At 37.8% G+C, this 16,896-nt stretch overlaps 1 protein-coding gene across 2 annotated transcripts in view; it reads left to right on the forward strand.

Annotated features, from left to right (window-relative positions):
* Positions 1-16,896, forward strand: part of LOC105380641 — a 100,748-nt gene that overhangs the window by 61,213 nt on the left and 22,639 nt on the right. For both annotated transcript variants that reach the window (XM_038121844.2, XM_038121843.2), the window contains exons 7-11: positions 2,485-2,605; positions 5,727-5,859; positions 6,427-6,584; positions 6,803-6,995; positions 9,680-9,808. In XM_038121844.2, the coding sequence (XP_037977772.2) occupies positions 2,485-2,605; positions 5,727-5,859; positions 6,427-6,584; positions 6,803-6,995; positions 9,680-9,808 (734 nt within the window). The remainder of the gene's footprint in view (positions 1-2,484; positions 2,606-5,726; positions 5,860-6,426; positions 6,585-6,802; positions 6,996-9,679; positions 9,809-16,896) is intronic.

Raw genomic sequence — 16,896 nt, forward strand, 5'->3', positions numbered from 1 at the left:
CGAATATCAGTGCTTATTATAAAAAAAACTATTTTAAAATAATGGTACGTTAACATAATCAAAATCCATTCGTATATACCTAACCTTTTATTACAAGTTACCCTCTTAATCACATTACCAGTCTTACTTTATCATTTAGTAGGTTGTTTTTTTGGGTAGGTAATAAAACTTTAGAAATAGAGGTGGGCCAAAAGTAGGTAATCACCCTATTGGAAGTTGCTCTCATTTGTACAAATGGCCGCCAATTTCAAATTTGTTTTGATATTGGTGGACAGGACAAATGCAGAATACAAGTTCAGAAGCCATGGAGTGATATTCTCCCCAAGATCGCGGAATAATTGTGTAGGTATACTTATTCAGTTGTCGGGACGCCTTTTTTTCGTTCTATCTGTCTTTTTTTTAAACTGCGTCTAGTATTGGTTAGTCTGATTCGGAATGCGCCTAGAACGGAACGTACCTCGTTAAGTACGAGAATGCCACCAAATCATACAAATTACGACAAATTTGAACACAAACTGAATATTCGCATTCGTATTCGCGAATATCGATATCAGATATTCGCATTCGCATTCGCGAATGTCCAAAAACACACATTCGTTACATCACTACTCTATACATATTTCCACAGAACTGACTGACAAGGACCTTTGACTGATTGGTGACAGCCGCCGACAGCCCAAATTGTTTTCGATTATGTACACATGATATTGACTCCTATTTCTTTCAAACAAGATGCAAAATCCAAGTGCATTGTTTAAGGCTCTTACGATTCAATGATTCGGGTGTTTCCGGGAATACGACAGTTTGCGAAGATTTGCATGTGCATTATTAATATGGGAGAACTGTACTTAGGTACACCAACTTTCGCCTTTGTAATGTTAGGTTTGTTGTTGTTGTTGCTGTCCTATGGTACCCCAGTGGTACAGAGGGTCTTCACAAGCGTGCGCCACGCCGTTCTGTCCTCAGCAACCGCTCTGGCCTGCGTCCAGCTCAGGCCTTGCGCTCGCAGCTCGCCGTCCACTGTGCGCCGCCATGTGTGCACGGGGCGACTGCGTCTGCGGTGGCCGCCCGGCGGTTTCCATTCAAAGGCAATGCTCGCTTTGCTCTCGGCTCCTTTTCTGATTGTGTGGCCAATCCATCTCCATTTTCGCAATGCGATTTCTTGTTCGATGGAGGTCTGCTTACACACGTTCCACAGGTCAACGTTCCGGATTGTGTTCGGCCAGAAGATGCGGAGGATCGACTTCAGGGATTTGTTGACGAACACTTGTAGTTTTTTCATCAATCCCTTAGTCACTCTCCACGTTTCACAACCGAACTAGTGTTGCCCAAATTCAGTCTTGGTCTTGCAGTCTTGGTCTTGTTCTTGCGTTTTTGCAAGACCAAGACCAAGAACAAGACCGCGTATTTTTAGCAAGACCAAGACCAAGACTGACCGTGCAAGACTTGAGCAAGAACAAGACATAGCCTGCAAGACTCTTGCGTCTTGCAGAGCGCTATTTCACTGAGTAGTTAGGTGTAACAGTTCGGTGTATAGGTAAGTACGCTTAGGAATTCTATGAGATGCAAAAAACTGTATCAAAGAAAATGAAAAACTGGACCTATGCGCATTACGACTAATACCATAAACATAGCGAATAAAAAAATATCTATTAAAATCAAAAAGTAAACTTTAATAAATAGTAATAGACTAATAGGTAATTGCAAGACTTGCAAGACTCTTGCTGCAAGACCAAGACCAAGACTGGGAGCGCAAGACCAAGACCAGGTGTATTGGCGCAAGACCAAGACCAAGACCAAGACCAGGTGTATTGGCGCAAGACCAAGACCAAGACTGGCTAAGTCTCGTCTTGTTCTTGCATTTGGGCAACACTAAACCGAACAGCAGAACCGATTTGACGACGGAGTTGAAAAGGGAGATTTTCACGCGACGCTTGAGCACGTTGGAGTTCCACACAGGTCTTAGTTGTGCGAAGGCAGCTTTCGCCTTATTTATTCTTGCTGCAACGTCTTCGGTTAATGTTAGGTTTAATGTTATATATTTATATTGTGTTAACAATACAAAGAAATACAGACATAATTTTATTTTTACGACAAAAAATATAGGCTTAAAATCTCTTTATAAAGGGTATCCCATAAGTCAAAGTCCACAAGAGTTACCACAATATCGGAATAACACCTGAATTATAATTTAGATAGATAGAATATTCTTTATTTGTACACACACATAAAATAAACTTACTTAACTTAAATACAAACACATATGTACAAAAATGGCGGTCTTATCGCTTAAATTTAATACTCCAATCAGGCAAATTCATGATTTCAATTTCAATTACGTAACTCTCAATGCTTCTTATACATAATTATTCTTATAAGAATTGCATTGAGAGTTACGTAATTATTAAAACAACATAATGTAAGTGAGTTAACAACAGTTTTGTTATTTATTACGTCTTTCTCAAGTTGTAACATATTCTCTAGGGCTTGGGATGCCGGTGTCAAGCCGAAGATGGAGGAAGTAGCCTTACGGAGGGCTGCTGAAAGGAACGCCTTAAGATGTTCACTACTCAGGAGTGAAGCTCGAAAGAAACAACCAGCTAAGGTAAGAACTTATACCCGTAACTATATTATGTCCTTTTTTTAATAGGTAAATATAAAACACGTCCCATACGTGTTTGTGACTTCGAGTATCACGACGACGCTTGAAAGCCTCTTCTAAATGTGATAAGTGGTTTGTTTGATGGATTCGGGTTTCTACGTTATTTATATTATTAGTATCTGGTATTATGCAGGGTGTTGCAAAAATGGTATAGGTACTAAGCCGAAACCTACATGTGCAGCATGCATATTACATAGATAGATAGATAGAATATTCTTTATTTGTACACACACATGAAATAAACTAACATAACTTAAATAATAACACATACAGGGTGTCCCAAAAGTCAACGTCATCCCATAAAGGGCTGATAGGTCAGCTCATGAGAGGCCAGAATATCACAATATGTCTTTAGTAAAAACTCGATAATTTTCGAGATATTGACACTTTTATAAATTTGCTGAAAATCGACACCTTGGATCAGTTTTTTGCGTGCCGCCGGTACAAAAATCCATATTGTTAGAATTTGTTTGGTGTTGCATCACCCTGTAAAGCCCTGCTATTGATCGCAGTCAAAAAAATATCGAGTAATGCTGTATGTTTAAAAAAACACGGTTTTCAAAGTCATAAAAGGTAATCGTATTTTTTTATAAACAACTTTGACTCTACATACTGTAAAAAAATATACCACGCAATTATTTGAAAAGATTGCTCATTTAATGCAGTTTCCAAAATGGTATGAAACGTTGCTATTGTTTTAATTAACAAAAAAGTTATTGCTATTTTAGTAAAAAACGACCTCGATGTAAAATTGTTTGAAGGAAATTTATCTGACTGAATTTATTAAGGGTAAGTCATGTTGGAATGAGTAAAAGTAAAATAGGTGGTGGGGTCAGCCGTGGCAACATAGATGACGCAAAAATAGCTAAGAAAAAACTTACCAAACTCTTATAAAACATATTTTGCGTTTTTTACACCTTATTTAAAAAAAACAAACATTTATTGACTTTTATTTTTATTTCTCAAAATTATAACACCACATTATTATATTAAGTAAATAATCAGAAAAAATTATACTCATTAATGGTCATAATCATAGTTTGGTTTTGTTTAACAATAACTTTAAAATAAATAACAAGTAATTAGAGGTAATGTTAATGACAAACTGATCTGTCCCTTTTTTGGATACTGTGGGTGTACAATGTACATGTGTAAGCGTTTTACTTGTACAATATCACACATTAGCACTACTCACTAATGTACGTTACCATGCGCTACATTTATGGGGAATTTGAAGTTGCTATTGTCCACTTTTTTCGAGAAAGATACTCAAAATGCGTTTTTTTACTAACTGTGACAACGTTGTCTCTTTTCCCACTCCCGGCCACACCACCTATTTTACTTTTACTCATTCCAACATGACTTACCCTTAATAAATTCAGTCAGATAAATTTCCTTTTGTAAAATGTTTTAGTATTCTCTAGCCATTCATCAGTCTGTCTTCTTATACATTGATCTCACACGGTGTAAATAAATGGATTTATAGTTAAGGCACTGTGAGAAGAGATATTAGAGAGTGAGCATACGGGACGCTCTGTTCGTTACGTTATAGCTCTATAGCGTTGATTAATGCCGCAGTCAATTAGTATTCAACACGGTATACAAAGCAGCTTTAAAATTGGAGTCACTATTGATTTTTGTAATGAGAGGTCACGCAAAGCAGATACAGCCAATAAAATTATAAAATACAGGTACATATCATCTTCTGTATATAGCTTCAATTCGAAAACCATATCTCTAAATAATTAATCTAGTTTTCAAATTATACAGCTTTACTTTTATACATTTATGCATTTTTTAACTGAATTTTCTATCTGACGGGTAGGTAGTCGAGTCAGTGCAGCCTACCCAGCCAACAGCATCTCAAAGTGAAATGCTTTTATTCATAAAAAAATAATAATAAAAAATCTGATGAACGTAATTTTTTTTACAAACTCTTATGCGTTCTATAATTTCTTTTGTTTAATTTTTGACAGTTTCTCCATGACAAACTTTCGCATGTTGCGTGTTGGGCGAAACCATAGAACAACGCGGACTCGGGTGTACTCAATGGGCGAAACCGAAAAGCAGGGAAGTTCCGCCGTAGCCGTGTCGACAAGCAATCCTAAAGTACTATTGTATTTGCCAATGGACGAATTTGTCGCATCGCATCCTTAGAACCTTCAAGCAAATCTTTTTAAAAGCTGAAACAATAAACCAAACGTGGCTAATAATGTCTTTAATCTACGAGTATCCGTTAAAATACAAAATATTGTTCATAATAATAACTTTATTTTTTTTACGAAATTAAATACTTACTTTTATTTAACTTACCAGTACCAGTGTTATTAAATAAGTTATATTAATTCACATAAACAAAGAGAACAAGTTTTAAAAAACAAGTAACTGAAAATTACTTTTAAAATACTTAACACCGTTTTTCCTAGCAAACAAAGAATGTAAAAAAAGCAAACAAAGAACAAATACTGAGAAATGTAGAAAGTGTTATGAAACAAGAAAGCAATTACAGAAAACATTTTAATTGAACACCGTCCCTGTAAAAATAAAATAAAAAGTCTGTGACCGGAAAAAAGTAAACTGTAGCGGGAACTGCGGGAATGAATACAAGTGCGCTTCATTATAAAAATGCTTTTTAAATAAAAATATATTCAAAGTTTTCTTGTAAATATCTCCGGTAATATTATATTGTCTGAACTATAAAAGCAATTTCTGCTATAAATTTCCAAGACATTCTAACATAAAGAGTGAAGAAGCCATCCGGCTTTTGATACAACATTCAATAAGAATATTGATATCTACAAATATTTTTCTTTTGAAACTTTCTTCATATTATTATATTGGCGTTGATAATATGTTTGGTTTTAACTCCTTAGTACTAGTAGAGCTACACATAACATGTTTCTATTTAATCAATTTAATAATCTTATAATTGTTTATATTATAAAATAAGCTCTTAAGCTAATTAAAAAAAATACAAAGAAAACCTATACAAATGGATATTGCCAAACTTAATGCCCTAAGGCTCATTACTCGTAGTAACGTTTTGTTTTATTTATGATTATAGCATCAAGAAACGACATCTTTAGCTGAGAGGATTCGTTTGCTCACGTGCGACGTGGATGATGATGCAGAGGACACGAGGTCTTCTCCATCCGGAGTTGGCATGGACAAAACACAAATCATCCACCATGACAAAGGTAGGTCATTCTGTAAGAGAATCGTCATGAGTGTGTATTTAGGAGACAGTATGACTGGATCATACCTTTTGCGTTAACGATTAAACTTATATTAAACTAGAAAACCTTGAAAAATGTTATCAAAACTTTCATTTAAATCGAAATGGAAAGTTATTTCAAAAATTCAGTGTGTAGTGTGCAAAAAAACATTATGCCGGATATTTATCATACAGGATATCTAATCAAGTAGAAGGGTGGCATCGACGACTTAGACACCAGATCCCACAAACACGCGTCTGTAATACCGAAATGGTAGTACAGGCGAGCCACCGAGTTTCCCCGTTTGTATCGACTCTTGATAGTCAACTGAGCACTTGCAAAGTTATGTGTGAACTCTACACAACTCCATAGATCTACAAGTTTCCTCTCGATGTTTTCCTTCATCGTAACTGCACCTGTATTGCTTATTTAAAAATGTTTCTTTCGCATTCTTCTTATTATCGATTGAGATGACAATATCACAGCCATAGCCAATACAGCCCTTTAAACTTGTAAAGTAAAAATAATAATTTTCGTTTCATTCAAAAGGAATTATCGAGAAGCCATACGAGAAACCCTTTGACAAGAACAACGAGAAAGCTTTCGGTAGCGGCTCCACTAGCTCATCCTCGTCCACATCATCAGCGGCTCTGCCCATCAGACAACAGCTGCCAGACCTTGGGGACGTCCTGCAAGAACCACAAAAGGTATCCCACCTCCCAATACGCTAGTAAACTACCGATAAAATTGTGTATCAAACTTTGAAGAAGATGCTAGGAATCTTAAGCCTTTGAGTGGTGCACTTAGAAGCTGTGAAAACTTAAACTTACGCTAACTTAGTTGCACAAATTGGAGAGTTTAAAGTGGTATCTTACAGAGCACTTAAAAGTTTCTGGGATGTAAATAAACGCTGCCGTTTCCACAGCCTCGGCCGGAGCCGCGGAGACAGTTCTTGTCGACGCTGGCACCCCTGACGGCGTGTGTGGGCAGCATGGCCCAGCACGAGGGCTTCTACTACATGCCTCCAGCTGACCGGAACAACCCACAAGCCACCACCCACGTCGACATCCAGGAGCATAGCGACGCACCAGCCCCAGATGTGGTAGCCGGGACACCAGGTTTGTCCGATAACCGAAGCAGTTGTGACAAAAATTGAGTAAACTGAACAACTACCAAAATATTGTACCTATTCTTATATTGAGTGGTTTGACTTTCAACACACTGGGATTTTATAGAGAACGAGCTGACCCGGCGAACTTCATACCGCCTCTTACCCTATCCTACCCTACCCTACACTACCATACACTACCCTACACTACACTAATTTACCCTACCCCACACTACTCTACCCTACCCTACACTACCCTACACTACCCTACACGACCCTACACAACCCTACACTACACTACACTACACTACACTACACTAAACTACACTACACTACACTACAGTACACTACACTACACTACACTACACTACACTACACTACACTACACTACACTACACTACACTACACTACACTACACTACACTACACTACACTACACTACACTACACTACACTACACTACACTACACTACACTACACTACACTACACTACACTACACTACACTACACTACACTACACTACACTACACTACACTACACTACACTACACTACACTACACTACACTACACTACACTACACTACACTACACTACACTACACTACACTACACTACACTACACTACACTACACTACACTACACTACACTACACTACACTACACTACACTACACTACACTACACTACACTACACTACACTACACTACACTACACTACACTACACTACACTACACTACACTACACTACACTACACTACACTACACTACACTACACTACACTACACTACACTACACTACACTACACTACACTACACTACACTACACTACACTACACTACACTACACTACACTACACTACACTACACTACACTACACTACACTACACTACACTACACTACACTACACTACACTACACTACACTACACTACACTACACTACACTACACTACACTACACTACACTACACTACACTACACTACACTACACTACACTACACTACACTACACTACCCTACCCTACCCTACCTTTCTTACCTTTTAAACATTCCCTGGACTTCTACGAATATTTCAAGACCAAAATTAGCCAAATCGGTTCAGCCGTTCTCGAGTTTTAGCGAGACTAACGAACAGCAATTCATTTTTATTATATAGATACTCGTAGTTCCATTCTACTGAATCCAATTCCTCGGTGAATATATTTTATCCCTATTCTTTGTTATTGCCACGTGTGTCGTGTGACTCGTGTGCGATGGACGGCGTCGTTTTGCCTCGTGCCCCGTGCTATTGAATATATATACATGACAAATTCATGAAATGGAAAGAATCCCCGACATAAAATATACTTAAGTCTTTTTTTTTACATTATCGCCAGTAAGGGCTTATATTTTTTCTTCTTCTTTCCTTTCTCATACCTTTCCTTTCCTAAACTATTCTTTAAGGTGGAATTTTACCAAACGCTAAACGTATTTAGTAGCCCGTCAAACGTCTGTACTGACAGTACAAAATGAATTTAAAATTTGATTTAAATACAATTTATTTTTAGTTTGGTAAAAGTGACCATAAGTATGAGTGGAAAAGAGGATGGGCTAAAATGTATGGGAGCTGGGACCACCCTCCAATAGCAGTAACATGAGCGTCGTTGGATAGGTCTTGTCAATAGGAATTACATATTTTTTGAAGTTGGTGCCATATTTCTTTAGATTACTTTGTCACCGCACCAACATCAAAAAAGAACAGTTCCTGCTTAGGTATATTTGTACTGTCACATACGAGTATAATTTGTGTAAACCTTAAATTATTTCTTACATTTTAGTGGTTTTTTGAAGTCGGTTTTTTATTTTTTTTAATTATTATTGTTGTCACAGTTGTCCGTTCAGAGATATGACATATAAGTTCTAATAGGATAGAATGTAGTTTTATAATTAATGGTGGAGGAGTGATGTGTTTGTGGTCATCGTATATGGTGACATCTTTGTGAAGTGACAGTTCACTTCTCACGATTACTAATAAAATGGCCGTTAACAAGCAATTGAATTATTTATAATTACCGCCAACCCATAATGGATTTTTGAATTGCACCACGATCGATAATAGTTACTTATGGAAGATTTCCGCAACTGTGTTATGTGTAGGCGAGGCCTTTATCGTGGCAGATATCTGCGACATACTCTGACAGATAATATACCAAGAGCGCAACCAGAGATTGCTGCATTCATACAACAACATGCAGTGTTGGAGGTGAGTGTGTCTTCTCGTTTCGTGATCTTATTTTATTGTAATGAAGACTTTTTTCGACCGAACGACCTAACGTGCCTTTTGCGTTGCTGTCCCAAATATTACATAACGTAAGATAAGGTACTTACTTTTTTACGAAATAAATATCTGAACAGTGTGTCATAACCGTAGTACAAGATAGTGTAATTATAATAATAAATAGTTAAAGAATTACCAGTGTTATTATTTTTCTTCCCAAGAAAATATTTAATTAATCGGAATTTATATGTCATATTATGTCATATATCTCTGAACGGACAACTGCGACAAAAAAGCTGTCAAAGCATAAGTTATTCCTATTGACAAGACCTATCCAACGACATTCATCTTACTGCTATTGGATCGTGGTCCCAATCAGCCTATTCTCTTTTTTAAATAATTTTGTTCGTATATTTTCTTCAATAATCGGTGGGTGATGTATGTTCATTAGGTGCAGACGACATGGACGACAGTCTTGCGGCGTTCGCCCGAGCCTCTGCGATGCGCACGGAGCGACTCCGCCAGAGATACGGCCAGGAGTCACAGCCGGCCAGCAGCGACGACGAACATGATGACTACGGTCAGTAGATAACTAGTAAACAGAAGAGTAATGGTAATGGTATAACGTAGAGAAAAAATCGTTCAACACTAGTATGGCGGCGTAGAATAGGGAATATGCATGATTTTTTTTATATTATTCGTTACTTTTACATAGGATTATTACAGTAAAAAAAAACAATTTAAGTTATTTTAAAGAAAGGTTAAAATTTACGAGCAACACGACAACTTTAGACATCCATCATTTCGGGGCGCGTGATGTGACGTCGCAGTCTCGTCTCACGGCTAACACGCGCTCCACACTCGCTACGCGAACGCCCGCGAAAGCGCGAAACGCGAGTGTAGATAGTGTTCGCGCCTTCGCGTTCGCGGTTCGCGGCGCTTCCCGTCCGGTGTCGGTTTTTTGTCCGCGACGCGCGAACGCGAACGCATCTACACTCACTGTTTTTTCGCAGTAGCGTACAAGACATTGTGGGGGATGGTTGTGCGTGCGTTGCTTTCGTTTCACAACTAAATGGGATAATGAACTCGAACTGATGCTGCTGATCCGATGCTATGGCAGTCGAAACACAAGGATCATAAACATAAAAATAAGGTTCATGATGCCTGGACACATCATCATCAGCCAATAATCACCCACTGCTGGACATAGGCCTCTCCCAAAGAGCGCCACAACACTCGGTCCTCGGCCTTCCTCATCCAACCACTACCGGCTACCCGCCTAAGGTCGTCAGTCCAGCGGACAGGAGGGCGTCCCACACTGATGCCTGGATACGCATAAGTTCTATCTTAAATATATGTACCAGTGGCTGAGTTAAATAAAAAGAAGGATTCGCTAATGTCGAGCTATAGAACATAATAGAAAAAAAGACCTGCTTTTTAGATTTAACACACAAGTAATTATAGTAAGCAATGGCAAGCAGAGCCTCAACAGCAGCAGAAATCACGTCGTCATCCATTGAAGTTGGTAACAACACTGCGAAACTTCGTGAGTGTGGAGGGTAGTGTTGCCCAAATTCAGTCTTGGTCTTACAGTCTTGGTCTTGTTCTTGCGTTTTTGCAAGACCAAGACCAAGAATAAGACCGCGTATTTTTAGCAAGACCAAGACCAAGACTGACCGTGCAAGACTCTTGCGTCTTGCAGCTAGGACTTAGCGCTATTTCACTGAGTAGTTAGGTGTAACAGTTCGGTGTATAGGTAGGACGAACGCTTAGGAATTCTATGAGACGCAAAAAACTGTATCAAAGAATATGAAAAACTGGATCTATGCTCATTAAGACTAATACCATTAACATAGCGAATAAAAAAATATCTATTAAAATCAAACTGAGTGCATGCATACTTATGTTTTAACCATCGGCACTTTGATAATGCAGCATCAAAGGTTTTGTACTTACTTCTCAAAGAAATTTGCCGCTTTTCGGAAGTACAGGGAGGGCCAGTGAAAAGTTTAAATTTAAAAAAATCACAGAAAAAAACTATACGAAATATTTCAATATTTTTTTTTATATAACGTCAGAAGTCGGGTATTTTTTTTGAAATAATAATATTGTTCATATGACCACCGTCGCGACTTTAACCTTCTTCCAAACGAGAATGAAAATTTTGTTGCATAGAGACCTCGGTATTGCCATAGGAAGTGTTACGAGTGTTTCTGTCCACTAAACTATAAGAATTTGAGGTTAAAATTCGATAACGTGGTTCCAGCAAGACGAAACCACTTGTTACACGTCAAATGAGTCCATGCCGGTAGTTCAAGAAATTTTCCCGGAAAAGCTGATTTACGGAGGCGATATCCTGGCCAGCCAGTCCAGTCCAGTCCCAGTAGTTTTTTTTTCTATGGCTATACGTGAAGCACCGTGTGTACATTCATAAAGCAAGGACACTGCGTGAATTAAAAGCAAAGATTAGGGAAGAGATGGTGGCAATACCAACAATATGCAAAAGAGTATTGACAAATTTCCATTCTCGTTTGAAAGAATGCCGAAGTCGCGACGGTGGTCATATGAACAATATTATTATTTAAAAATATATATATAATTATAAACAAACAAAAAACCCGACTGCATGCTAAAAAGATGAAAACAAGTCTCAATGTTAATGGAAAGTATCGCAGGCGGGGACCAGCAGGGGGTTCACCATTTAGCTGAATGTTACTTAGATAGTTAGGTAGCTTCGACCATTAGGTAGATACCTTGTGTGGCGGTCAAGATGGTCCCCGCCTGCGATTGTTTGTTTATAATTATATTTTTTTATTTGTAACTTTTTATTTTATGTCAGTAGTCTGGCTTCAGTTTAAGAACATTTTTTTTTTTCAATAATTTTGGTTTTGTGATTTAAATACCTACAATATGCATATTTTTGTAATGTGCTAATCAAGCCCTTTCATTTGATACCCCGCACGGCATAGTTGGAAAAATATTATTTTTTCGATCATCATTTTATGTCCTCTAGAGGGCGCTGTATACATTTTAATGTAACGTTACATAGACTATAAACATCACGCAATCAATACGCTTCTAACGATACATCAAACATCAAAATCTATCAAGCCGATTAGACTACAGGAGGGAACAAAGAAACAGACATACATACATACATACAAACATACAATCGAAAAACATTACCCTCCTCCTTCGGCAGTCGAGTAAAAAATCCCGACTTCTGACGTTATATTAAAAAAAGATTTTTTGAAATAAAAGCGAGAAGCGCAGCTAAGCGCAGCTAAGGTGGTGTGGTCATGTGGTACGTATGGAGGATGATCGACTACCAAAAGCCGTCTTCTACTCCCAGCTCTCAAAAGGTGCGCGAACAGTTGGTGTACAGCACTTGCGATACAAGGATGTTCTGAAAAGGCATATAACTGCTTCTGGCATTCCACCTGACAGATGGGAAAAAGCAGCCCACAATCGCAACGAATGGCGCTCCACACTCCACACTAGAGTAAATGAGTTCGAAAAAGCCCGACTAGAAACTCTTGACTCCAACCGCCTGCAGCGCAAGACTCGGCCGAAGCCTACTTACAACTACACCTACAACGGCCGTGGCAAACTATTCTGCAATCCTTGTAACCGGACCTTTGCCACGAAGCTGGGTTTCGCGAGTCACATTCGCGCCCACCGCCGCAGAAGTCCTACTAGCCCCTGAGGTCGCCGTCATCGGATTACGATGAGGAGGACATCATATGATACACGCGCCGGCGGCTTCTTTTGAAATCTAAAACAATCGTTGCCGCCACGCCGAAATAATAACATTTGACACTATTTGGTTGCCGCCATAGGGCGTAGGTATACTCATGCAAAATAATTTCGAATTTTAAGAGTACCTACAGACAGGTGTTCCAAGAATAAATAAGTTTCAGAGTGTTTAGAATGAAAATGAATACATTATACTGATCACGCAAGTAGTATTATGATTAGCATAAAATGGTAAGGATAGGTAGTAGATGTCAAGGTGTGTGAAGTTAGCAGCCTAAAGTTAGCAGCCCTTTAATACTCGACCAAATAAAGATGGTCACTTCAGTCAATGCATACTTTATCAATAAAAACACGTAAAAAGCCCCAAAAACATTGGGATAATAATGCTAGAGATTTATATAAACACTATAATATGTTCTAAAATAAAAAATACTAAAAAATTAGACGTTTACTTACTGACGCTCTTGTTGGTTAATGGATATTTTGTATGGGGGCACCAAGATGCTATAGACCTGCTCGCATCTCACCTGGTTTATTATGTGTGTTGTGTCATTAGAAAACACTGACAGAAGTTTCATCAACATTGAAACGGTATAGCAGGTGTCCAGGAGCCACTATCTGACAGATTTTGGGTGAATAATTTACAATATTTCACGAATATTCAAGTTTGCAGGTGGAACCTGAAGACATTCAGCTGCAAATGATAGTTCATATGAAAGGTATAATTAATACCTAGAAACAGTTTTCAGCAATTTCAGATTAAATTACTTTTGGTGAATATTCAAGGAGAACATCAAAAAATAAAACTTAGCAGCCCAAGATTAACATTTTGTATGGGGGCACCAAGATGCAATAGACCTGCCCGCATCTCACCTGGTTTATTATGTGTGTTATGTCATAAGAAAACACTGACAGAAGTTTCATCAACATTGAAACGGTATAGCAGGTGTCCAGGAGCCATTTTATGACAGATTTTGGGTGAAAAATTGATATTATTTCACGAAAATTCAAGTTTGCAGGTGGAACCTGAAGATAAACAGCTGCAAATGATAGTTCATATAAAAGGTTTTATTAATACCTAAAAACGATTTCAGCAATTTCAGATTAAATGACTTTTGGTGAATATTCAAGGAGAACATAAAAAAATCAAACTTAGCAGCCCAAGATTAACATTTTGTATGGGGGCACCAAGATGCTATAGACCTGCCCGCATCTCACCTGGTTTATTATGTGTGATGTGTCATTAGAAAATACTGACAGAAGTTTCATCAACATTGAAACGGTATAGCAGGTGTCCAGGAGCCATTTTCTGACAGATTTTGGGTGAAAAATTGATAATATTTCACGAATATTCAAGTTTGCAGGTGGAAGTTGGAAGGTGTGTTGATGAAACTTCTGTCAGTGTTTTCTAATGACACAACACACATAATAAACCAGGTGAGATGCGGGCAGGTCTATAGTATCTTGGTGCCCCCATACAAAATGTTAGTCTTGGGCTGCTAAGTTTTATTTTTTCATTTTCTTCTTGAATATTCAGCAAAAGTCATTTAATCTGAAATTGCTGAAAACCGTTTCTAGGTATTGATAATACCTATTATATGAACTACAATTTGCAGCTGAATCTCTTCAGGTTCCACCTGCAAACTTGAATACGTGAAATATTGTCAATTTTTCACCCAAAGTCTGTCAGAAAGTGGCTCCTGGACACCTGCTATACCGTTTCAATGTTGATGAAACTTCTGTCAGTGTTTTCTAATGACACAACACATATAATAAACCAGGTGAGATGCGGGCAGGTCTATAGCATCTTGGTGCCCCCATACAAAATGTTAGTCTTGGGCTGCTAAGTTTTATTTTTTCATTTTCTTCTTGAATATTCAGTAAAAGTTATTTAATCTGAAATTGCTGAAAACCGTTTCTAGGTATTTATAATACCTTTCATATAAACTACAATTTGCAGCTGAATCTCTTCAGGTTCCACCTGCAAACTTGAATATTCGTCAAATATTGTCAATTTTTCACCCAAAGTCTGTCAGAAAGTGGCTCCTGGACACCTGCTATACCGTTTCAATGTTGATGAAACTTCTGTCAGTGTTTTCTAATGACACAACACACATAATAAACCAGGTGAGATGCGGGCAGGTCTATAGCATCTTGGTGCCCCCATACAAAATGTTAGTCTTGGGCTGCTAAGTTTTATTTTTTATTCTTCTCCTTTAATATTCAGCAAAAGAAATTTAATCTGAAATTGCCGAAAATCCTTTCTAGGTATTAATAATACCTTTCATATGAACTATAATTTGCAGCTGAATGTCTTCAGGTTCCACCTGCAAACTTGAATATTCGTGAAATATTGTCAATTTTTCACCTAAAATCTGTCAGAAAGTGGCTTCTGGACACCTGCTATACCGTTTCAATGTTGATGAAACTTCTGTCAGTGTTATATAATGACACAACACACATAATAAACCAGGTGAGATGCGGGCAGGTTTATAGCATCTTGGTGCCCCTATACAAAATGTTAATCTTGGGCTGCTAAGTTTTATTTTTTATTCTTCTCCTTTAATATTCAGCAAAAGTAATTTAATCTGAAATTGCCGAAAATCGTTTCTAGGTATTAATAATACCTTTCATATGAACTATCATTTGCAGCTGAATGTCTTCAGGTTCCACCTGCAAACTTGAATATTCGTGAAATATTGTCAATTTTTCACCAAAAATCTGTCATAAAATGGCTCCTGGACACCTGCTATACCGTTTCAATGTTGATGAAACTTCTGTCAGTGTTTTCTAATGACACAACACACATAATAAACCAGGTGAGATGCGGGCAGGTCTATAGCATCTTGGTGCCCCCATACAAAATGTTAGTCTTGGGCTGCTAAGTTTTATTTTTTCATTTTCTTCTTGAATATTCAGCAAAAGTCATTTAATCTGAAATTGCTGAAAACCGTTTCTAGGTATTTATAATACCTTTCATATGAAGTACAATTTGCAGCTGAATCTCTCTAGGTTCCACCTGCAAACTTGAATATTCGTGAAATATTGTCAATTTTTCGCCCAAAATCTGTCAGAAAGTGGCTCCTGGACACCTGCTATACCGTTTCAATGTTGATGAAACTTCTGTCAGTGTTTTCTAATGACATACGACACATAATAAACCAGGTGAGATGCGGGCAGGTCTATAGCATCTTGGTGCTCCCATACAAAATAACCATTCACCAACAAGAGCGTCAGTAAACGTCGTATTTTTTGTATTTATTTATTTTAGAACATATTATATTGTTTATTTTAATAACTAGCATTTTTTATCCAGTGTTTTTGGGGCTTTCTACGTGTTTTAATTGATAAAGTATGCAAGGACTGAAATGACCATCTTAATTTGGTCGGGTATTCAAGGGCTGCTAACTTTAGGCTGCTAACTTCACGGAGGTTAGATGTCATATTAATTCATTCTAGTATACATATTATAATAATGATGTCGATTCTGTAGGCAGAAATTCTAAATTTAGAGCTGTCAAAACCAGTATTTCGTCTAAAATCGCTGCAGGTGCGCGAAATTCTTCTTGGTATACTGCCTAAGATTTGTGACATGTCACCTGTAATCAAAGAAAAATAAAGATTATATACTTTTCATTATGACCCATCCCGTCCCCACTGCTGGGGCACGGGATGGGGTGAACATATTAATAAAATTACATGTGAGTATATGGGTAAAATTATTCGTCATATTTGGCAACACTAACCTGTAGCCGGTGCAACTCGTTCTTCCCATTTTTCAAACAGAATTAAAGGCGTCTGAATACGTTATTCTTCCTGCATAAAAGCCAATATATCTAGTATTACATTTCTTGCATCACATTTTAGCGCTTTTGGCATTATTTTCACGCAGAAAATCACAAAATAAATTAT

This window comes from Plutella xylostella, chromosome Z, assembly GCF_932276165.1.
Source record: "Plutella xylostella chromosome Z, ilPluXylo3.1, whole genome shotgun sequence".
In the NCBI taxonomy this organism is placed as follows: Eukaryota; Metazoa; Arthropoda; class Insecta; order Lepidoptera; family Plutellidae; genus Plutella; species Plutella xylostella.